At 36.0% G+C, this 24226-nt stretch overlaps 3 protein-coding genes across 4 annotated transcripts; 1 reads left to right on the top strand and 2 right to left on the bottom strand.

The window, feature by feature from the left end:
• Window positions 1–165: 165 nt before the first annotated feature.
• LOC117212075 (ER membrane protein complex subunit 7) lies at window positions 166–1379 on the bottom strand. Its single transcript, XM_033456554.1, has 4 exons — window positions 1092–1379; window positions 681–939; window positions 528–602; window positions 166–438 (listed from the first exon to the last, which is right to left on the bottom strand). The coding sequence occupies exons 1-4, from the start codon at window positions 1292–1294 to the stop codon at window positions 310–312; spliced, it is 666 nt and encodes a 221-aa protein (XP_033312445.1). The 5' UTR covers window positions 1295–1379; the 3' UTR covers window positions 166–309.
• A 180-nt stretch (window positions 1380–1559) lies between these two features.
• LOC117212074 (RNA-binding protein 42) lies at window positions 1560–23793 on the top strand. The gene is made up of 5 exons (XM_033456552.1): window positions 1560–1731; window positions 2020–2261; window positions 2341–2718; window positions 2800–2994; window positions 23366–23793. The coding sequence occupies exons 1-5, from the start codon at window positions 1691–1693 to the stop codon at window positions 23488–23490; spliced, it is 981 nt and encodes a 326-aa protein (XP_033312443.1). The 5' UTR covers window positions 1560–1690; the 3' UTR covers window positions 23491–23793.
• LOC117212076 lies at window positions 2741–6865 on the bottom strand. 2 transcript variants are annotated; one of them, XM_033456556.1, is made up of 5 exons: window positions 6428–6865; window positions 6117–6355; window positions 4111–4456; window positions 3808–4034; window positions 2741–3724 (listed from the first exon to the last, which is right to left on the bottom strand). In XM_033456556.1, the coding sequence occupies exons 3-5, from the start codon at window positions 4326–4328 to the stop codon at window positions 3555–3557; spliced, it is 615 nt and encodes a 204-aa protein (XP_033312447.1). In that variant the 5' UTR covers window positions 4329–4456; window positions 6117–6355; window positions 6428–6865; the 3' UTR covers window positions 2741–3554. The 2 variants fall into 2 exon arrangements, with proteins under 2 accessions (XP_033312447.1, XP_033312446.1); XM_033456555.1 differs by having other exon boundaries at window positions 6117–6865.
• Window positions 23794–24226: the final 433 nt, after the last annotated feature.

Genomic DNA, 24226 nt, shown 5'->3' with positions numbered 1-24226 from the left:
ATTAACATTCACCAAAATGTACTTTAGTCTTTTCCTTCTTTTTTAATTTTTCAATAGCCATTTATAAAATATTCCTACCAATTCTTACCAATTATAACTTATACCAAGTTATGTAATATAATATGTAGTATATATTTATTTTGTTGCATTAAAATAACATTATAGAATTCTCTGTTACCTGTTTTCAAATGTAACAATGCTACATGAAAATTAAAAAAGTGAGAAGAGTTTAACATTTTTTCTAGAAATCTGATTAACAATTAAAAGACTAGAGCAAAAGTGCAAACATACATTCTATAAGCATTTTAATCATTGTCTCTTTTTTGCAGCTTTTACTGCTTTTGCTTTTTGTTTCTCCCCACCAGATAAGAATGATGTTATTACTTCAGACATTTCTGGCATATTGTAATTGGTGAAATTATTTAATTGCTCCATCTCCTGAAAAATACAGAAGTAATATACAAATTGTAAATTTAACATTGTACAATAAAACTTATAAAATTATATTATTGAAGTTATTTACCAACCTTTCTAGTTTCAGGGTCATTCATGATTTTTGGTATAATCATAATTAGCAATAACGGTAATATCATCATTAAAACCTATAAAGATATAAAAAATGATAAATTGAATTTCTTTTCTATATAAATGTAAATTTATGTGTGTAATAGTATTCATACCATGGGATTAAATAAAAAGTCAGTTGCTCTCCACTGTTCTCTAACTTGGAAATAACGGAATGGTGTGAGTGGTCTCATTTTTAATGGATATGGAACTTGTATTACTTGAGACGTCTGAATCAAATTAACTTTCCTTGCTCTGAATTTTCCCTTTGAGTTAATTTCTACTCTAACAGGTTCATAAACACAGTTTGGATTTACAACTTCAATTACATATGATCCTGACGGTACATTTGAAATAATAAACGTTCCATCCTCCCTAAAAGTGTAAAACATACAAAGTACAAATATATTAATAGGGATACTAATATAAAGTTGAAATAAGCATTACTTCAGATATTTTCTATCTGATAAAAATATACAGTTGAAAAATTTTTAATTTTCAGCCAAAAATATCTAACGTAAATTTACCTTAAGAAACCATAATGTTCTCCACCATTAGCCATGACATGAGTCATTAATTGCCATCCACTTGGAGCTCCATTTTCCCATGGAAATACTTTTCCTTCGATAACATACAGATCTGTCGATATATCCTCGTCATTTTCGGCGATTACATACTTATTCGATGTGTTGATAATAATAAAAAGTAGAAAAATAGCACTTTTATACATAATTATATTGGATGTACACTCAGCACATAGAAGTTCGTATCAGATGTTCAACTGTTGCCACTACAGTAAAGTGTAGATTACTATTATTGAACTATAGATCTTTTAAATATTATTTTAGATATTATTTCTGATACTTTTGAAGTACAAAATTACATTACATATTTTTAAAGATTATATTAAGTTTAATGAATTAGAGAATATTTTAAATAAAACATAACATATGAGTTGTTCCTATATAACGCGTATTGGTAGTACTGAATAATACTTCAGTTTTCAGAGCATAACTAATTAGGCGAAACGTTTTAGACTTGTGCGGTCAGTAATAAATAATTTGTTATTCTAGGATCACATATATTTACATTATTGAAGAAATTAAGAAACAGTAAGAACATCAAAATGGATGACAAATTACGTCAAATGGAAGATGAGATGAATAGGTATTAAATAGTTGTAAATATACACAACGTTCCTAACCTTTTTGTTATAATTCGTTTTATTGGTTATTTATATATATATATATATATATATATATATATATATATATATATATATATACACTTCTATTTACTATGCAACTAATTATTTAATTTACGTTTTTAAGTTTCAAGTGGCTGATTTCTTACGAAACAAATAAATTATTATAAATCTTTGTACAAATATGATTGAAGACTTGTACTTGAAGTATGAATGGTTTTATGTATTAACAAATTAAAACTAATTCTTAGATTTGAAGCTGAAATTGGTGGTCAGTTAGTTACACCAATGGTTAGACCTGTAATTGGTGCAAATACTTATAATCAAGTGGCTAGACAATTGGAGCAACATGAACTTCCAACACCAGTTGTTGCTGCTGCTGCAGCTAGTTTAGCTTTTCCTCCAATGATTGGATTTCCACCACCACCGCCACCACCACCACCTCCTCCTCCACCACCGCCAATGTTAATTCCACAACAAGTAGCAAGACAAGGTAAATGGATATGAAGCTTTTTCATCATAAGATTACATTTGTTGCAAGTAGTTTACTGATGAGCTATTGTCTTACACAGGTACGGTTCCTTCTATTACAACATACTCATCACCTGCACAGATAAGTAATCCATATTTACCAAATATGGTGGACCCGTGTTTAAGTGCTACTCCAAAAACATATGAATCTACATCAGCACCAATGATTCATCCAGAAATTATTGAACAGATTATCAATACAAAGATCCCAGAAGATGACAGCAAAAAGAAACCCAAGGTGAAAGGTGTAAGTACTGCAGCAGAATTAGCAATTAGCCAAGGGAAGGCAAGTTCTATCATGGCTAATGCTAGCGCAGAAGAGACTCATCCAAAGGGTAAAGGAAAGAAAAATAAAAAAATCATACGAATGGCTGGTGGACAAACATGGGAAGATCCTTCCTTACTAGAATGGGATGAAGGTTAATTATTTATTCATATTTATATTCTTCATAAGCTTTAATTTGTTTTAAATATATTTTACATTTTTCTTTATATTGCAGATGATTTCAGAATATTTTGTGGAGATTTAGGAAACGACGTCACAGATGAAATGCTAGTAAGAGTCTTTGGCAAATATCCGAGTTTTCAGAAAGCAAAGGTAGTCAGGGACAAAAGGACAAATAAGACGAAAGGATTTGGGTTTGTGTCCTTCAAGGATCCACAAGATTTCATCAAAGCAATGAAAGAAATGAACGGTAAGAGAAATAACCACTTATTATATAATAATTTAAGATAAATCATATTCTCAAATATGAAAAAAATAACTGATTTTAATATAACCAAAGCTATACATAAGAAGTAAGTTTTAATTTTCTTAGAAACTAAAAATTCATTTTATTATGGTTTTGAATCATATAACAGAAAAGAATAAATGATAATTTTATACATAATGAGGTAGAATCTTTAATATTTTACTGAATTATTTAGTGAACTTTTAATGAAAATTTAAAGGGATATTAATGCTTGATTTCTAATATAATAATTATTCACAGCTAACAAAATTAAGAAATTTTTTGGTAGATTAAAATAAAACGTTTGAATAAATATTTAAAAAGTATGTACAAATAATTAATGAATAATTGGAGTTATGGTTATTTGCGGATGTTTTTTTAGAAAAAGGATATTTAGATTGTAATTTATCTAAAATATGACTCTTAGTTAAAATTAAATATAACTAAATATCTATACAGTTGATTTCGTATTCCAAAATTATGAGATCAGTATTCCATTTACACACTTAAGTAGGAGATTCTTTTCATTTGCCAAACGGACCCCAGCCATATGATATAAAAAGCTGCGGTATTATCGAGTATTGTCTTCTTTGTTGCGTGGAACTTCCATTACGCAGAGCAATGCGAGTATTAGGATGTATTATAGGTGGCGTTGTACTTTCAGTTTTTCCCAGATCTTGTTGTTGTGAAGTACCTTAACATAACATGTACCATGTGTATCTGTGCTTATATGCGATAATGTATTATCGTTTTCTTTCTTGTTTAATATTTCCTTACTGGCATAATTTCCACGAGGACTATATGGATTCATATAAAGAATAGAAAAGGGCATGCCGCCAGCACCCCAACTACGTGACATATCTTTCTTCGACAATCTATTTCCGACTTGCTTGTTAGCCAGTGACAATTGGTGAACTTTTCTGTTCAGTGGTGGGGAACTATCACCCCATGTTTCTATAATCGTACTGGGATCTAAGCTTGAAGTTTCTCGACGAATATTCATTCTATAATTCATAACAGCATTATTTCCTATCATTATATAGAATAATATGGGAATTAAGGATCATACAAATTATCTACTTTGATATGGGGAGGTCCTCTGGAGTCAAAGGTATATCTTTCTGAACTTCTTGCATCGGTAACCATTTCCAACAACCTCCATTTGAAGAGCATGCAGAGGAGACCACAGCATCCAATACATTTTGTTCCAAACTGTTCCTCATATCAAGCAGTGGCACTGCTTGACACACCATCCACAGTGCGTTCAATGTGAAGACAAAGACTGTAGTCGTAAACATTATTTTTCTATCTTTATTCCTTCAAGTATATTCTCGTTCGATATCTTTCTCGTGTTCGTTCAACGTTTCCACTTCCGTGAAACGATTCGTTAATATAGATACAGCTGGTGTGCTCCCACTGGCGAATTCTGAAAAGTATTATAAAACTAAATAAATCTTTGATAAATTTTCGATGGAAAACGTATGCAGGTATCGCGTATAAATTTAATAGAAACGTGGGTGACGATGCTGTATCACGAAACGCATCATGGTCGAACGTCGTGACGATCGGTCGTGATCGTTATTAGGCCGGTCACAAATCCTTGAATTTGACGACAGTCAGGTATGCTGTTTACGTTTTCCAGACATTTCTGCAATGGTTACGTTCTATTTATACAACATTCCTGCTAAATTTAGTGCGGTGAATAACCACCAACTTGCCGATTTTAGTGACTGGGGTAGGGAGAGATAGCATTGTCGCTCGTTGACAATGAAACCGACACTTGAGCGATTTCAGATGGACCAAAGGATTTTTAGTCAGCTTGCTAATTCCGTTTAATTCGTTTAAGTATTGTTTATACATTTCCTAGTTTCGTTCATTATTTTTTCCCCCGTTGTTCGGCTTAATATAGGAAAGATTCAGAAGCATATTCTTTTTTTCTTTCAGAATTCTGAGACTGATAGCTAAAAGGTACTATTCAACTAATGCAAAACTGATATGCCATCTTATTTAAAAAAGAATGAGAAGGCATTTGATCTTCCGTTAGAAGTCATCCGACCCCTATAATTTGATCCACTCATAATGATTAGGGTATGATGATGTTCCATCTAATTAGAAAAAAAGCTTGTGTCTCAATATTTTTAATTTAAAAAAACAGTTCTGGGGATGTCTTACGCGACTCACCCTGCATATAAGCTATTTCAATGAAACGTACAATTATATCATGAATGAAAAAAGATTACTAAAAGATTTAGAAAGAAAGAATTATAAAAAATGTGTATTTACAAATTAATTGTTTAAAACGACCGATTATTGTTTTTCAATATTTTATGTTTTTTAGCAATGTGAAAGAAATTGTGGAAAGAAGCTTAAACAATATTTATTGCAGTTCTTTTGCAAATTAGAGATTGCCGATTTTAATGTTTTGCATTTATTGGAAAACACATGCAATTACTTGAAAAAATAGCTATATCTATGAGGTCGGCTCTACGTATCTATCTACCGGTGGTTTATTAAAATGACATCTTTTCAGTCTCTACGAGCGGAATTTTATATCTAGTTTGAAATTTAAAACAATACTCTATTACTGAGATTAATATTTATGAGATTTATAAAATATGGTATTATTACGGTATTGTTATTACTATCGTATAAGGAAATCGTACAATATAGCAGATCTATTACACATTGATAAAGAGAAATGAATTATTACAGTTACGTAGGTCCTTCAATTAAGTAATTTCAGTGTGTTTATGGGCGACCATTCGAAAGTATCAAATGCGTGATTATGCGATATTATCTCAATATTTTGGCAATTCTTTTTTAATAACTCGATCTAAGTGTTATTAATACGAAATATTTCGTATTTTCTTTACATATTCTATTTAATGGCACTTAGAAAAAGATACCATTTTATGTTCGAATTCTGTACAATTACTGTGTCCCAAACGAGAGAAAAAAGAAATTTCATTAATTTCATACCACAGCTAAGCTTCGTATAAACATTCAACGAAAGATTCTAAAATTGTATTGAATTAAAAAAGCAAATAAGAAAATGGAAAAATATTAGGAAAAATTAAAAGACTCACCGTGGGCTCGACCGTCTGTTCGTTCAATCGTCCGTTCGGTTTCTCGTTAGAGGAAATTCGTTGTTACCTCTTCGTATCAATCTCACCGAGTTCCTCGTGAGTTTAGCGCGCGAATACGGAGCCACTTGGACATCCGTTACCCGTCGGGGTGACTACGACGGAATGCGTTGCGACCTCGCTCGTCCCGGTACTCATTCAACAACCCCTACCAGTACCGTTCTTCCCTTTAACCCCTCCACCTAACCATAAAACAGCCAATCGGAATCGTTTTGTTCGACAAACAACCGATCGTGTGCGACGTGACTTCTTACTCGTCATCATAATCGTCATCGTACCCGTTACATCTACCTAGTGGATATCGTCATCGTTACGTTTCATTGCTCTTTTTGCCGAGTCCTTTTCGCTTCTTTCGTCATTCACTTTTCTTGGTAGTTCGGTAGCTTAGTTTAGTTTCTTAGCGAGTCTTTCTCTGTTCGCCTTTTTCAGTATCGATGGCGTCAGTCGGTACTTTTTACTTTTAGATTTGTTTGATCAATATCGAAAAAGGGAGAGAATATTGAAAGATCCGCTGAAAAAGTATACAATCGCAAGCGTAAAGTTGTAAAGAATTGTTCCACGTGCTAGAATGTATTAACGAGTTTTTAAGATTTAACAAGAGTTTAATAAGTTTTTTCTCATCCTCATTTTCGTCACATTTCCTTATATTTTCTACCAACCTTTCACCATTTGTTTCATTTATTTCGTAATTATACCGTCCTCTTATCTTTCCTTAGTACGTCACTCTCTTTCTCTTCGTCATCTTCTCTCTCGTTTACTTCATTCTTCTCGTTTTTTCGCTCCTTCTCATCTCTTTAACAAATCCTCTTCGTGTTTCTTCTTTCTTTTTTTCTTTTCTTACGAATGCTTGTTTCTTTTCTTGAATTTTCTACCACTTCTCTGTAACTCCCCCGCAGTTTCTTCACCTTTCTTTCTGTTTTCTTCGTATCTTCCTCCCGTCTTCTTCGTCTTCCTTAGCGTCTTTCTCAACTGCTGTCGTAATCATTATCTTTCTCGTTCGCTCGACTTTCCTTGCTCTATTACTTCGTTTTCGATTACACTTATCTTTTTTGTTATGGTATTAACCATGTTATATTGTATAATATTTATTTCTGTATAAAGCAAGTCAGCCAATTAGGCAAGCTGTATCTCTTGCTTCGTATTAGATGGAAGAAATTTTGCAGAGAAATGAGTTGAGTAGAGGACCGATCTTTTTCCTATTTCACATTCAGGGTATACGCAATGAAGATCAACGATACTGTCGCTTCTTTCCATTCATATCATTGTAGTACATTGTTTTATTACGTAATCTCGAATCTTTGAATTTTAGATGGTTTCAAAAATATTCCAAAAGTTTATAGTCTGTCGTTCGAAGACCTTCCCTATCGCTATACTAATTTACATATTCCCATCTTTCTTCTACTAATTTATATCTCAAGTTCCGATTGAGTTGGATTTGTTTATTATTATCGTTATTACCAAAAAATGTGTAGCTTGGTGGCTTCGAGACTACAATAACGCAATTGTTCTATCTAATATTTATTTTTACAACATCGGTGGATGAATAAAAGCAACTTTGTTTCGCCACATTACGAACATAAATGAGACCAATAGAGCGTCTCACAAATCTTTCAATAACTAGACCTATAAGAACCACGATGGCCCAACACTTCACTTAACGATTAATTGAACTATTATAGCTACTTATTTTTATTATTTCCAGATACGTCTTTTACCTATTATTGGTCTGTTACAACGTGTCTTATCTGAACAGTATCTAAAATTTAAAGTATATCGATATGATACAGATATCGTCCGATCGGTTGGTCAGAAACTTGTCGTTTGTTTAAATTTCGCGTTTTACCCGCAAAATTTCCGTTTCTCACTGGTTTGGGAACGATCGGTCTTGGCGGTGGTCGCATTCCATCGACGAGATTCCTCTTCCTCTTCATCTTGCGTTTCGCAGGATGAATCAGAGTCCTACACATGTTGCTGTGTTCGACTCCGTTCACCACACAGTGGGTGAGAAATAGCACGAATATTTCTGTCGATATATTTATTTCACGACGAGGGACACGACTCGATTACAAAATAAACATATTGTCTCTGCGAAGGCGATCGTATATTAAACGGGGTGGCTCGTCGAAGTAGGCGGCCAAAGCTTGAGCAGGCTAGACTATTTTATTGGTCTGAATAACGAGGTCTTTGAGATTTTTTTGACGGAACCCGATGTACTTTACCCGATGTAACTTTCCAGGAATCAGCGTATATGCGTAATCTTGTGTCCTTTGCATTCCTCTTTTCTTTTTCTTCGCCATTGAAATGGATTCCTGCGCGAATAATGCAGAAGGGTAGATGCACAAAGCGTGATTGTTGAATATCTTGAAAAAGACAAATCTTCTTTTGTGGTCTTTATAGAAATATTAATAGATAAATCTGTTCGTGAGTTCTAGAGATAAAAATTTCTTTATTCGAAGTTTAGTAGCGCGATGTTTTACGCTTTAGAAGAACAAACAGTATTGTTATATATGTCGGATCAGGATTCGAATTGTGGGCGCGCGACGACTCTTCATGTGGACTAGCCATCGTTTCACAAAGCCGAGATTTTATTTACACGTATATACAGGTCTATCACTAAGCTTAACAAATAATAAGTACAACTAATAATAAGTCTAACAAACACTAAGCCTAATGAATAATACGATCTACGAATAATTAAATTAAATAATACTATTAGCAATGTTTGAGTTCAAACGAATCCACGGTCACCGGGATAACTCCTTACTAAGCGAAACTAACTTAGACGCAAATGCGATCGTCGAAAATGCTCGATGTATCACTCTCCAAGGCAATCGCAAGAATGCCAGCCTCGTGGAGATTTTTCTCCCTGTACGATTGCATTTTGTTTTCTATCCCCGTTTGGAAGCATCGAGAAGGTTCCAAACGCCGTTGCTAGGCACACTCGTTGGAAGCATCGAGAAAGTTCCAAACGCCGTTGCTAGGCAGTTTCCGCCTGGAGTTTTGATTACTAAATACAATGTATGTCCCATTGCATCGGCACCTCCGAGGCAACATCACACGTGGCTCGGCCCGCTCTCGAGGCCGCATGCCGCCACAACCACATTTCTCGGAAAACACATACAACCACTCCAGACCTCCGTTAGATAAAACATCCATCCCGTGACCGTGGCTACGTTCAGCGACCGATTGTCACCTCGAACCCAATCTCGCTTATTACAAATCTTAAACAATTACAACTATAATAAAATCTAGGCTAAGGTACTAGAGGATGTTCCCAAAATTTCCAAGGAAGGGCTTCGGCTTTCCTTTCATCTCCGACACGGCCATCCTGACTATCACACGTCCTCGGGTGTACCTTCGTCAACAAAACAAAAGGAAACAAGATTAGTGTCATTGTGATTAGCATTCAAAGTGCCAGTTGCATTCTGCGTGCTTTCAGTCGGGTCGTAATGACATGACGGACCATTCTCGATTTCACACCCAAATGGGTCTCATCCTTCGAATCGCACATACTCTCAAAGTTCGTTACATAACCAGCTTCGTAACACGATCGCTGTCAACACTAGACCGCCTCCAGCCTCGTGACATTGTCACTGTCGGTACTAGACCAGCTCCAGCTTCGTGACATCGTCGCTGTCGGTACTAGACCAGCTCCAAATCCGTGACATTGTCGCTGTCACTAGACCAGTCGCATTGTCGCTATCGGTACTAAACCAGCTCCCAACACGCTGTCGGTACTAAACCGGCTCCCATTGTCGCTGTCGGTACTAAACCGGCTCCCAGCTTCGTGACATCGTCGCTGTCGGTACTAAACCGGCTCCCAGCTTCGTGACATCGTCGCTGTCGGTACTAAACCGGCTCCCAGCTTCGTGACATCGTCGCTGTCGGTACTAAACCGGCTCCCAGCTTCGTGACATCGTCGCTGTCGGTACTAAACCGGCTCCCAGCTTCGTGACATCGTCACTCCCAGTGCCTGACCGCACTGAACTCCGTCCCATGGCCGCACCTGGGCTCATATAATTCTACGATCCTCTGGGATCGGGGTACTCACATCGCCATGGTCACTGTTCTCGTCATCACAACAGACATCCAACTCCGCAGGAATGCGACTATCCGGCATTTTCCTTAACCTGTCATGACTGTACTTGTATGACCTTTTCCCATCCAGTGTTTTCAAGGTATATCGGTCTCCTTCCAGGACCTCCGATATCACAAACGGACCCCTGAATTTTGGATCCAATTTTGTCTGGTTCCTTTCTTCATTTTGGCGTAGTACCAAATCACCAGGATTAAACCTAACTACTTTAGCTTTGGTTTTATCGAATCTCTCTTTGTCATACCTAGCACTAGTTTCCATCTCTTTTATTGCCTGTTGTCTTACACTAGAGATATCTATTTCTTTTTCCTCGATATTATCAGGTAGTAATAAGTCATACGGTCTTGCTGCTCTACCAATCAATAACTCTAAAGGACTCGATTTGGTTACGCGGTTGATGGTGCAATTCAAAGCCAATTGCATCTCCCCGATCGCGTCTTGCCATGAACGCCCGGTCGTTTCTACCGTTGTGAACATATTTTTTAACGTGCTCATAACACGTTCTACTTGCCCATTGGCCCTACTTGCACCGGTCGCGATCAAATGAACTTTGATTTGTTTGCTTGCACAGAATTCTTGAAATTCCCGGCCCGTGAAACATCTACCCTGATCTGCTATTATCCGACAGGGACTACCGAACAGAAACACGGCGGACTTAAGTGCCTGGATAACGCTGAGCGAATCCAATTTGCGTGTGTGATATAAGTGCACGAATTTCGTAAAGGCATCGATCAAGACGACGACATACTCTTTCGAGTCATTCTTGCCACTCAGCTTGCCCGTTATGTCCATATGCACCGTATGCCACGGTATGCCGGTCTTAGGTATAGGATGCAGTTCAGCCTGTATTTTACCTGAACTAGCCTTCGAAACTCTACAAGCATGGCAGTTCTCGACAAACTTGCGAACATACTTCGCCATTCCCTCGAACCAATAATACTCATAGAGCTTCTCGAGCGTTTTATCCCATCCTAAGTGCATAATTGACTGATGCACATGGTTGATGACGGACCATCTAAAACCTCTCGGAACAATGGGTAAGCAAAGGGTTCTGCCCTTTCGTTGTACTTTACGGTAAAGTGTACCGGATCGCAGTTCGTAGGTATTCGCGATATCTTCCGCGAGCTCTTCGTTCTGTAATTTATTAACGATTTCGGAGATTTGCGGATCGCGACGTTGTTCCGCTAATAGCCAGTCTTCGGAGATCTCGGCCAGATTAATCTCTTTCTCTGCGACCTTGTCTATCATACGGCGATTCAAGTCTACGGGGTTTCGCGAAAAGAAATCTACGTGGGCCATTCGTTTACCCTCTCGATACATGATGTCAAAATCGAATGTTTGCAAATAAGCCCACCACCTATAAACCCGGTCGTTTAAGTTTACTTTGTTGCTGGAGGCTTTCAAAGAATTACAGTCCGTAACTACTAAGAATTTCCGTCCATGTAAGTAGTGTCGGAAATGCTTAACGGCGCTTACTACTGCTAGTGTCTCCAGTTCGTACGAATGATACCTAGATTCCGCGGGACTGGTCCTTTTACTATAATATTCGATGACTCTGTTTTCCTTTTCGACTCTATGCATTAAAATAGCTCCATACCCCTCCGAACTAGCGTCGGTATGTAGCTCTATGGGACGATTGGGATCAAATATCATTAACACCGGCGCGTCGGTCAGAACGGAAATTATCTGTTGTCTTATCTTTTCGTGCCTGTCCGTCCAAGTTATGTGCTTGTTACTAGAAGTGAGTGCGTACAAGGGTTTCATCACTTGCGAAAATTTAGGAATAAATTTTCGGAAGTAAGAGGCCAAACCTATAAACTGCCTAAGCTGTGTGACGGTCGACGGTGCAGGTAAAGAATTCAAAGCTTGTATTTTTCCCGGGTTTGGACGAACTTCTCCGTTACGAATTACATATCCCAAATAAAGTACCGACGTCTTCAGAAAAGAACATTTAGCGAAATTGAAAGAAAATCCGGCGTTTACGAGGGTGTTTAGTACAGTGTGCAACCTTTCTAGAGCTTGATCTATTGAGTCGGCGATTATTAGAACGTCGTCCAAATAAACAACGACATACGAATAAGCGAGGTCGCCTAAGGCCTTGAAAATGGCTCTCTGGAAAACGGCTGGTGCATTTTTCAACCCAAACGGCATCGTCACGTATTCGTATTGACCGTCGGGGGTAACGAACGCAGTATATTCCGTCGAGTTAGGGTGAATGGGGATCTGGTGAAATCCGCTAGCCATGTCCAGGCTAATGAAGTACCTCGCACTCTGCAATCTCGCGATTTGGTCAGCAATAAGGGGTAAGGGATACCGATCCGCGACCGTATTTTTATTCAGCGCTCGAAAATCTACGCACAATCTGTCTGAGCCATCCTTCTTCTTCACGAGTATTATAGGGCTCGCGAACGGCGAATTACTAGGTTTTACAATTTGTGCTTTAATTAACTCGTCTATCCTCTCGCGTACTATTCTTCGCTCTTCCACGCTAAGCCTGTAAGGGCTTCTCTGCACGGTGACGTTGGGATCGATTAGCCGTATTTCCAACTGGCCAGTACTGACGCGAGTACGCGGGAAACCCGTAATGAATGATTCTTTAAATTGTTCGAGAACAGAGATTAATCGATCTTTATAGTTACCGATCACATCAGTGTCAACCTCGTTAATGTTGACCGCATCTTCCGCGACTTTACCACAAGCGTTAACGACCTTTGTTTTACAAATAACAAGGCTATCTTGCGCGATATTTACGTCGAATCCCTGGCTCAAAATCTCGCGACCAATCATGATGTCGTATTTTAGGTAATCGTCAGCAAGGACATGAAAAACTATCTCCAATGTAAGATCGTTAATACGAACAGTGGACAAAATCTGAAGTGTACTCTTAACACAAGTATTCCCGATCCCCCGCATCACTACCACATCGGTTATTCTTTTACCCGAAAATTTCGAGGCTAGGGACTCTTTGATTAACGAACACTCGGCCCCAGAATCAAAGTAAAATGGATACGACTCACCCAGATGGCTTAATCTACCAGCCGGAGCTTCTACTACACAGGAGTCGATCCGGCGTTCGTCAATGGAATCGTAGTTTCTTTTCCGCGATGATGGGCAATTAGGCGCAATATGTCCCTCCTTGTGGCATTTGAAGCAGGTCACCTTCGACGATGCGGCTGGTCGTTTTTCCTTCGGGTTTCGTATATCCTGCTCCTTCCCCGTTTGTGTTTGCAGGCGACACTCCGTTCTCCTATGCCCGTGAGCACCACAGCGGTAGCACTTAATCCGAGGAACTGATAGCCTGCTGCGTTTAGCTTCAGGTTCCGTTAGTGAATTTCTTGGCGAAAATGTCGGCTGATCGTTGTAAGGGAGAATCCTCATTTCATCATGAAATTGGTCCTCCGTCCTGATATTATTCGCGAGCGTTAGTCGCCGAAAGCGTCGATCTTGTGAACTCAGCATATAAAGGGCGAGGGCATTGATCACTTCGGGCATCGTTAGATCTTGCAACTTCATCTGCAGCATGGAGCGGAGGCGACTACCGTACGCTCCCGGAGATTCAGTCTCCGACGGTCGTTCTCTGGATATCCTTATTAACGCCGAAGCGGCTGTCTCTCTGCCACCAAAACGCGAAAGAAATTGTTCCTTGAACGTTGGCCAGGTAAGCTTTCCACCGCGTACCATTTGTGAAAGCCAATGCGCAGCAGAACCCCTTAGGGCGCGATTTAGAGCGGAAAGTAACGCACTCTCTTGCATCGGGTGGTCTTTCAAAATCAGATCAGCATGAGAGCACCACGCGGATGGATCGGCGCCCGCGCCTTCGGGGTCAAAACGTGGTAACGTTGCATCCTTAGATTCCGTACTCGGTCGTTGCTCCCCCGCTTTGTGCGCTAGCGTCTGAATTAACTCGCGCACAAGGTCCATTTGCTCTTGTAGCACTCTAAACGGTACTGATCCCACTTCTGATGTCGGATCAGGATTCGAATTGTGGGCGCGCGACGACTCTTCATGTGGACTAGCCATCGTTTCACAAAGCCGAGATTTTATTTACACGTATATACAGGTCTATCACTAAGCTTAACAAATAATAAGTACAACTAATAATAAGTCTAACAAACACTAAGCCTAATGAATAATACGATCTACGAATAATTAAATTAAATAATACTATTAGCAATGTTTGAGTTCAAACGAATCCACGGTCACCGGGATAACTCCTTACTAAGCGAAACTAACTTAGACGCAAATGCGATCGTCGAAAATGCTCGATGTATCACTCTCCAAGGCAATCGCAAGAATGCCAGCCTCGTGGAGATTTTTCTCCCTGTACGATTGCATTTTGTTTTCTATCCCCGTTTGGAAGCATCGAGAAGGTTCCAAACGCCGTTGCTAGGCACACTCGTTGGAAGCATCGAGAAAGTTCCAAACGCCGTTGCTAGGCAGTTTCCGCCTGGAGTTTTGATTACTAAATACAATGTATGTCCCATTGCATCGGCACCTCCGAGGCAACATCACACGTGGCTCGGCCCGCTCTCGAGGCCGCATGCCGCCACAACCACACTTCTCGGAAAACACATACAACCACTCCAGACCTCCGTTAGATAAAACATCCATCCCGTGACCGTGGCTACGTTCAGCGACCGATTGTCACCTCGAACCCAATCTCGCTTATTACAAATCTTAAACAATTACAACTATAATAAAATCTAGGCTAAGGTACTAGAGGATGTTCCCAAAATTTCCAAGGAAGGGCTTCGGCTTTCCTTTCATCTCCGACATATATTATATAAGATTCATTCATTAGGATTCTTAGTAGGACTTGGTCTTTCGTTAATTAGAATGAAATTTTACTTGATGTACGATTTACTGATTTCTTACGGATTTTTTATTGTCAGAACGACTTTCAATCATTACTGTAACGAATGAACGATTTATTTAGAGAAAAATTTGCATCTCTTGAAACATTACTAATTATTCGAATTTAGTTGCTCGGACGTGAACGAGTTATTCGAGCAAAGATTATAGATACATGATGGGAGAAATTAGCGAACTCTTCTTGATGCTTGTCCCAATTATTTTGCCCAGATAAATGGATTTTTATTGCTCCCTTTTATTGCAAATAAACGTTCTATTCTCCGCAAATTATTTTATTCATCAATTTCTGAATATTTAAGAAAATTTATTCCCACGAAACATTCAATTTTCTACTGAATTCTTTCAGCGTACTATTACCACAAGCTATGATATATCTTCTCTGGCTGTTCATTACGCTAAACTCATTTCTAAATTCCTTAAAGCATTCTGGTACACTAGATTTTTTAGTCACGTTGCCACAGTACACATCATTCGTTGTCCACACCTCGTTCTTCCTACTCGCGAGAATGAAATATCGTTAAGTGACGAAATACGAATATTACGCTCACTTATATCCAGACGAACTTGACTGGTTGAGACTTAAATTAGAATTGAGTGATACCACATGCAAAGTCTGTGTTTGATCTCCGTAACTGAACCTTATACGTATCGCTTTTACGTTAATGTTTCCAGAGTTTAGTACAATATAAATAGTCTAGTTTCCAGAATAAGTGTTATTTATTCATGAAATTATTATTAAAATAGGTAGCATAATTTCTTGTAAGCACTGTTATGAGCACGTTTTTGAAAAATTGCCTTGCCAAGTGATATTTACAAGGTGCACATTTAAATTTAAGAACTTATTCAGAACCATTATATTTTTTATGTATTCTCTCACGTTTTATAAATCTTGTTCTTTATCGTGAAAACTTTTCCTTCCATTATTTCGAATCTCTAAGAGTTTTCTACAAATACATATTTTTTGTTAAAAACCGAGGCGTTCTTTAAATGTTTCCAAGCGGAAAGATATTTCGTGACAGTTTCTCTAAAGCGTATCATGACAATAGAAATCGGAAGGTTCAACAACTAAGGAAGCGGATAAAAATATACTATTCGAAGTTATAGATAGTTTTATTAGTATTCGGAAATATGTTAAATTTATGAATTATATTGTTAAATCTGTCCCTTCGTTAAGATCAACAACGAAAGATTTTTTAATAGAAATATTCCTTGTCAATAGGCGGTCGAAATCTATTTCCGGTTAGTAATAATTATGAAAATATCCTATAATTTCTATAATTTCTTAGATTTTAATCTGAAGATACGAATACTTTTCAAATATTTTTGTTCTTGTGTAATCGAATGTCCCTGCAATTATTTTCAACAGTGTACATTTTGATGCACAACTGCAATATTTGCACGACCATGGTGAATAATAAGTTGGAAATTGTTTGCATTCCCGTTTGTTGATCGAGAAATCGATCATTGTGGTCGGAGCAATTAGCGTAAAAAGTTTTTAAGCACCATCTATACACAATACACATAGAGTACGGGAAAAGTGCATTGTAAGTTAATATATAGTATATCTATATAACATTCCGAATGATTTCCCGAATGATTGTTCATTGGAGTATAAAAGGCAAATTTCTTTTATAAATGTAATACGAATATGTAAAAAATAATTTTATAGATAAAATATATAAAAATAATTTATTTATTGATGACATTTGTTCGACCGTTTCGCGGAGAGACCTGATCGCGAAGAAGTGCGCCAACGAGAGTCGTAAATTCCGATTTGATTATCGACGTCACGAGTCGGTCGATCTCCTATTTCGGTTAGGATAATAGAGGTGGTTGAACTGATTATAGCACTGTATTAACAGGTTACAATATACACTTTATTCTAACAACTTTGTAGATATAAGTAGTTACGCGTGGTACGTGTAGACGTATTCTCAGCGAAGTGTAAGTAACAAGTTAAACTGATGACTGGTCAATGAACGGAAAACCAGTCAAGAGATGGTGACTGATTTAAGGATGAAACCAGTAAAGTTTGCTGACAATGCTGTCGCAGAGGAAAACTATTGATGGGTATGTCATCGAATTCGTTGATGACAATTTTGACTAGGAAAGTGAGGACAACGGTCATTGTTTCTAAATGGATAAGAAAAAGGTTGGTAGGTAAGGATGGGTGCTGGTCGCCCCTAATCAGAGGTCGCCCGTGGGTGGCATTGTACATAGGAAAACCACTTTCCCGTGTTTTCTCGGAATGGACAATAGATCTAAAGAATACTTCAACCAAAAAAATACTTGTTTGGTCTGAAGGACCTTAACACTTAGCCAACCGAATAGGGAGATATCTCCCCTCTGTGAAAAACATCGTTGCGTGACCGAACGAGAAAATCTCCCTTTTAGACTTTAGCAACGCGTTTTCTTTTTTTTTTTGTTGTTGTTATTATCAGTTATTGTTTACCTGGAACTGTTCCCAATTAACTGCGCCACTTTTTTTGCTTTTATAAAGTATAGTATATAATAAAATACATCAATTTAGTGGTGTTAAAACTAATTCAAAAGTTATACTATCATTTATGACTAAATAAAATTATTATATAATCGAACGATACCACACTGCAAAGAGATATTGCAGAATGCATTATGAATTTTTAATTTCACGTTCAAGTCGTGTTATTTATCTTTAATAATCTTTAATGTTTTTACTTTTACCTATATTTTTTATACTTTTAACATATAATTTTAATTTGATGTTTTGTATAAACAATATGTGAAATTGTAAAATAAAATCATTGACCGCAAAATATAATTGACCACTTAAATAATTTTTATACTTTTTTGTTTTTTAAGTAGTGAATATTAGTCCTCGATACTTGGAAAAATGCGCGGTGGACAGCGCGTATAGGTTGGCTTATTCGAGCGCGGTGGAAACGTATAGCTTGCAGTGGCGCGCGCTGTTGGCTAAGTGTTAACTATGAAAATGCTAAGATTTATGGTGGATCCTTAAGATTATCGACGGCCCGCAATAAGGGTATGTAGATATCCGGCAGTCATCTTGCCCGAGGTATGGTGTCCGGTTTGTGTAGAGAACCACCGGACGTAACACATTATTCCGTACTAAAATGAGACACCGTGTATGTAACGGCAGCGATAAGTGGTAGGTCCAGAATTTGATCAGACGCAACAAGTAGTTTAAACACACGTACGAGCGAATCAATGAATACGATAGAGACTGTCTGCAAGAATCGGTATGTTTAGCATATTAAGCTAATACAAAAGCGATGGATCTTTCATATAATTTCTTTGAAAGAAGCCTTCTACAACCGTTAAAAAGAATCTAAACTAACAAAATGATGAAAAAAACATTTGAATAATTTTTAACTTAGAAAATAAAAAGAAATAAAATATTTATCCTTTTTCAACATTATACGAAAGATTTTGATAATCGTTCTTTTATGAATTATTAAGTTTTTCAACATTTTATTGAATATAAAAGGCTAAGTCATAGAAATGATGACTGTTTGAACGGATATATGAGTGAATGTTTGAGGTACCTGGTTTGACTCGATTTCTGTCGTTGTCCTGGGTGTAACCTTGCGATCACTTTGAATAAGATTAAACAGCTGATCAATGACTTTGTCATGATTACCATCGTTTTTCTGAATGTTTAATTATAATCTTTGCTCTTAAAATATAGTTTCCATTTTTAAGTAAACGTTTTTAAAAATTTGGAACATCATAATAAATTTTCATTATTTCTGTTGCGTATTATCGACTAAAGAGCAACCGGTCAGGTCAAACCGATCGGTCGATAACGCGTACCTCGAATGACTTAACGTTCAAGGTGGAGGAGATGAAATAACTCGAGTGTTAGATTTAGAAGGCATTTTATTTATATTAGTTGTAGCACTTAACCTTAGTCTTCGTTGCTTGTAGTTGAACTAAGTTGGGACCTTGTCGTCCTGTGTGTATTCTTCGTTGCTTATAGTTGAACTACCGCGTGCCCTTCCGGCTGGTCCTCGCCTGGGTTCTTCCTGGTCTCGAGTGATTACGTTTACTGCCCTGGGAGGACCGGTAATTCGGAATTTTCTAATGAGGGAAATGGGCCTGTCCGTGCCATAAACGGACGGCCAACTAAAATTCCGAACAATTTCTTTTTAAAAAAAATTTGCGAGTATTATTAAAACATAGTTAAACACATTTGTAGACTGTTAGCGGAAAGAGTTGTGCAGGTTGGTTAAAAAGAAATTTCAGAAAGAGTTTAGAAAATTCATCTTACAATGGAATTTAGGATTCAAAGAGTTTTGGTTGCAATTAATTACGTACTCTGTATCGTGCTACCATATTTCAATATGTGTCGCGAAAAGACCCTTGGTACTTTTGTTTGGAGGAATAAATGTGAAAAGCTTCAATATATTATATTGTCCTTATCGAGCAAGCAACTTGCCTTATATTCTCTTCGTTTATAGCAGTAATACGATTTTACTAATTTCCTTATGCTAATTTCTTAAATTACTTTCTTGGAATTGTAAAATTGTAAACGACGCTCAGTGTTTATTCTCTGTAATTAATAATTATATGGCGTTGGGAATATAGGATTCCGCTACCCTTTTACGATATCATTTTGTTTCCTCGTAACGAGGAGAGTTTTATTTGATCATTAAATATTTCATTCCAAGCCTCAGATATTTCAAACGAAAAAATTGTATGTTACATATTTTTTTTTTTAAGAAAAAAAATTAAGAATTAAAGGAATTTTAGCTTCTTAAGAATTTCATTCCGATTCATTTCCATGAAAAGCGAAAATTGCTGTTATTCGAGTGCAGAATAAAGGATCAGAAATAGAAGTAAGACTCGAAATAGTCGTGAAGAAAAATTTGCTGGAAAAGCCCAAGGGGATATATAATTGCTTTTTATTGTATTTTATTATGGATATACAATTAGCTCGTAGTTTAAAGATTCTTTATTATTTTCTATTCGTTTTTTTTTTATTCGTATATAGCATAAAATATTTGTCAATCTATTTTATAAAAATGTAAAATAGAATCTTCTGTAAAGCTTTATTTCCAAAATAATCGCATTGTTATGTTTACATAGGAGTTTGAGATTCAGAAAAATTATTTTCTAAATATTTTTGGTTACATTTTTATATCTAAATTGAAGCTAAAATAGCAGTATCTGTTAATAAGAGTATATTATTTTTAAGCGAATCTTAAAGAAGTTTCAATCTATAATTGACATTTTCGTCAATTAAAAAAGATGGTTTTAATTAATTTATATTATATATTAGTAACCTCTTGGAAAAATGTCCAATACATAGCAAAATTTCGTAATAGTACCCAGGAAACATCAATCATCAGTTTCCCTTTTCATGAATGAAAACGAGCCATCGAAATTTTAAAAACGATTCCACAAGTTTTTGCTTCGATAATTCCACTTTTGTCGTACTAACAAAATTCTATTAGAAAAATGAATTTAGAGCTTTATATTTCATTATTTATTAAAAGCAAAGGCTTACAAAGTGATTTTTAACTTAGCAAAATTAGATATTTTGCGAAAGTAAATTGTACGGAGGAACAAAGTCAATTCATTTTTGCATCCAAGATTTTGTGTTAAAATACTCTTTTAGAAATGTTATATCGGAAATGTTAGATTGGAAAAATTAAACATGACATAAATATATAAAAATGGTTAAATCAACTATGAAATTATAAATAAAATTATGACATTACAATACTATATTATAATACATTATAAAACCCACTGAAAGAAAATTTTGTATAAAGATTTTTCATTACTTCTCGCATACAGACTAACGATAGAAAATGTATATTGCTTTTATAAATCAAACGCGAAAACATCCTTTCAAATGCACTACTTGAAGTTCTACAGAAAACTATACCATATACAATTTAGATATTACGTTGCTAGTGAGAGAACATTCTGTATTTACTTTACGCTCTTTCAACCGTTATTGTTAACTGAAACCTTAAAATATAAATATCATATTTCCAACAACAATAAGGTACATTTTGCACGTTTTGATTTTAAATTTGTTATCACTTGATCGATCGAAGGTAAGATATTTCATACCTACTATACATACAAGGTATAACATTCTTTTCTATGTTCCTTATTTTAAATAAATGTTCAAAAATGTGTTGACATGCGTTTTTACTTTGTTCCATACATTTGTTTCCAGATACCATATATTATTCCCATTTCAGATTAATGAATTTATGCTCCCAGTTTATTCCTCGAAATATGTCATACTATATTCCTATGCCATTCTACGAATTTGATAACAAGATTTCGTAGAATTTCTGCACTACTATCATAGTTTAATATTAGAATATAAATTTAGAATGATTTGTTTATTACAATAATTTCATCTTACAGAATACTGATTTCGGTTGTTACAACTTTTCAGGAAGTAATGGTAAAGTAATTTAATTTTGAAATAATCAATACTTCACTGTCTCGATGGCGATTATAATTTTTCGATAAATTCGATTGATATCTTCTGCCATCCTGTTTCCGCTATTTTGAAAGCTGACTTCCGTTTCCGGTTTCCTTCCCTTTCCTTATTTGTTCCAAGTAATTCCATCCATATTTTATACTATCCAAATCTATATCCTATTTAGTGCGGACTTCTATGATATCGCTTCACTTGAGTGAAATCCATTCGTTAATTTTCTCGAAAGAAAATCTTTCTATTTAATTTAAGTAATAACTACATATAACGCGAAAGTAATTTACTTGTTATCTGCCCTAGATTGTTTCCATTAATATCTGTTAAAACGTTGTTACTTCTTGCTCTTTCTCATGATTCATACTCTATTGAGAAATCGTCAAACTATGAATATTTGCAACCAATGTTTAATTTTCTTGGTATTTGGAAAACTTTCTTCAAAATGCTACTGGAGGAATCACGTTTACGTTTCCAGTAATTTCTTCGACATTTCAACAAATGTAATTGGTACACTCAATCAGGAGCTTCTTTTATATGTAAAAATAAATTGGAAAGAAAGTATAACATTTTTTCGCTTGAGATCTTGTTTTTGAGAAAACAAGGATGGATGTATATAAGTTTAGATCACTAAAAGATCGGGACTAAGAATTAAATACTTCGATATAAAGAGATGCTGCGAATAAAAATATTCGAAAAGACAAAAATTGTTCAGAATTACGTACACTCGTGGGCGTGCTTGGTTCGTTGACAAAACAATGAAACGCGAACTCTAAATGAATTTACTTTGAATATCGTTGATACTGTGGGTAATATCGCCATCTTTTGTCATGATTTTCACAGATAGTAGAGGGTCTCTAATTCAGTCGTATCATGTTTTTCGTGTAAACCACTTAAGCCTACGGTTTATTTGTGCTTTATCCGTATCTCAGATATTGACTTCCTTTTATACGGGGTTCTTTTGCAGTTGAGTAACAAACCGTAATTTTAAAATAGTACAAGACTTACCAAACGTTCGTTAGAAAAAGCTAGAATCACATTTTCAAATATGTCATATAAATATTTTAAGTATTTGAGTCTTTAAGATTTATTAAAGCAAACTGATTATAGAAGCATCGCAAGACAATCGCATTAATCCATCGTTTAGCTTTAATGAATTAATTGATTTTATACTCTTCCAATTAATATGTACAGAGTTTTGCAAGAACCCGATAGTCGAGACGGAAAGACATCGGGTCAGGTCGGGTCGGGTCGGGTCGGATCGGATCGGATCGGATCGAGTCGGGCCAGGTCGGGTCGCGTTCCTGAGAATTTCCGGGTTTCCCGCGAATTTCCAAGTGTCCCAAGAATGTCTGGGTTTTCCGACAGTATCTGAGTTTCTCGGAAATTTTAGGGAAGTCCGAACGAACATTCACGAGAATCCCGAAACTTTCGGGAACCCGTTCTGGCTCCTAAAAGATTCTCGTCGTACCGACCTAGTATTTTCGGGTTCTCACACACCTCTAGTCTATAAATGTTCGAAGGCAGGATTATAAATAAAAATAAAGATAATATAAATGGAATTAAAAAAATAATATATGCGAAACATTAATAACCAAAACAAAAGTAATAATAGCAACTAAGTATTATCAGATGATAGGATATGGCAAGCGTCTAGACATATTCATTCAACTAGAAAAAAATAGAAAGGAAGGAAAAAGAAAAGAAAGAGATCACTCTCTCCTGTAAGAATAACTTCAATCTAATGAAATTGTTTTCTTTCAGGTCGATATGTAGGCTCACGTCCCATAAAGCTACGGAAGAGTTCATGGAAACAACGGAATTTAGAGACAGTACGGAAAAAAGAGAAAGAGAAGCAAGCTTTAATTGGCTTGTTAACCGGGCGGTGACGTGATAAAGAACCTTTGTTCTCTTTCTCGTTTATATTTATTTAATCGGATTCTACACTGACTCACTGTTGTTGCTTTTATTCAAACAATTGTCATCGAGACGTCTGTACATAAAGTATATTTACGAAAGCTTGACAACTCGCGCCAATGGATACGTTTTTTAAGAATTCTATTTCACAGGAGTAAAAATGTCTACGATCGAGTACTATGTTACATCGTGATTGACTACCATGTAGTATATAAAAATTGCATGTAGATGAACATGGAAATAAATTCTTACTACAAATGAATTGTTCGTGATACTCAGTGATTTTGTTTATGTTTACAGTGATTATGTTTACATATTTGTTTATTTTTTGTCAATTCTTTTATTATTTTGTAAATATCAATATTGATTTAATAAATATGAATATGGATTGTTTAGATATTAAGGTATTTTATTGTAATATTGTTTTTATTTTTAAATATCTAACTGTAATTATTCAATGTAAAGTCGATTGTATAATATGTAAATTTTATTTTATATGTTTTGCTTCAATATTATTTATAGTTTACATACTTATCGACACAGAGTAAAACTCCTCGTAAACTATGGACTAACGTAACTACAGGGGAGAACATAGGAATTACATGCGTATCGACTTTTATAACTTACAATTAGTTATGACTATCGACTAACTTAATAAGATATCTTACAACGTCTTACGATGAATAACAATAATTCATTTATTATTCA

The sequence above is a fragment of the Bombus bifarius genome, unplaced genomic scaffold (genome assembly GCF_011952205.1).
Source record: "Bombus bifarius isolate JDL3187 unplaced genomic scaffold, Bbif_JDL3187 scf7180000008274, whole genome shotgun sequence".
Classification (NCBI taxonomy): domain Eukaryota; kingdom Metazoa; phylum Arthropoda; class Insecta; order Hymenoptera; family Apidae; genus Bombus; species Bombus bifarius.
This window is presented reverse-complemented; position numbering and strand designations above follow the sequence as displayed.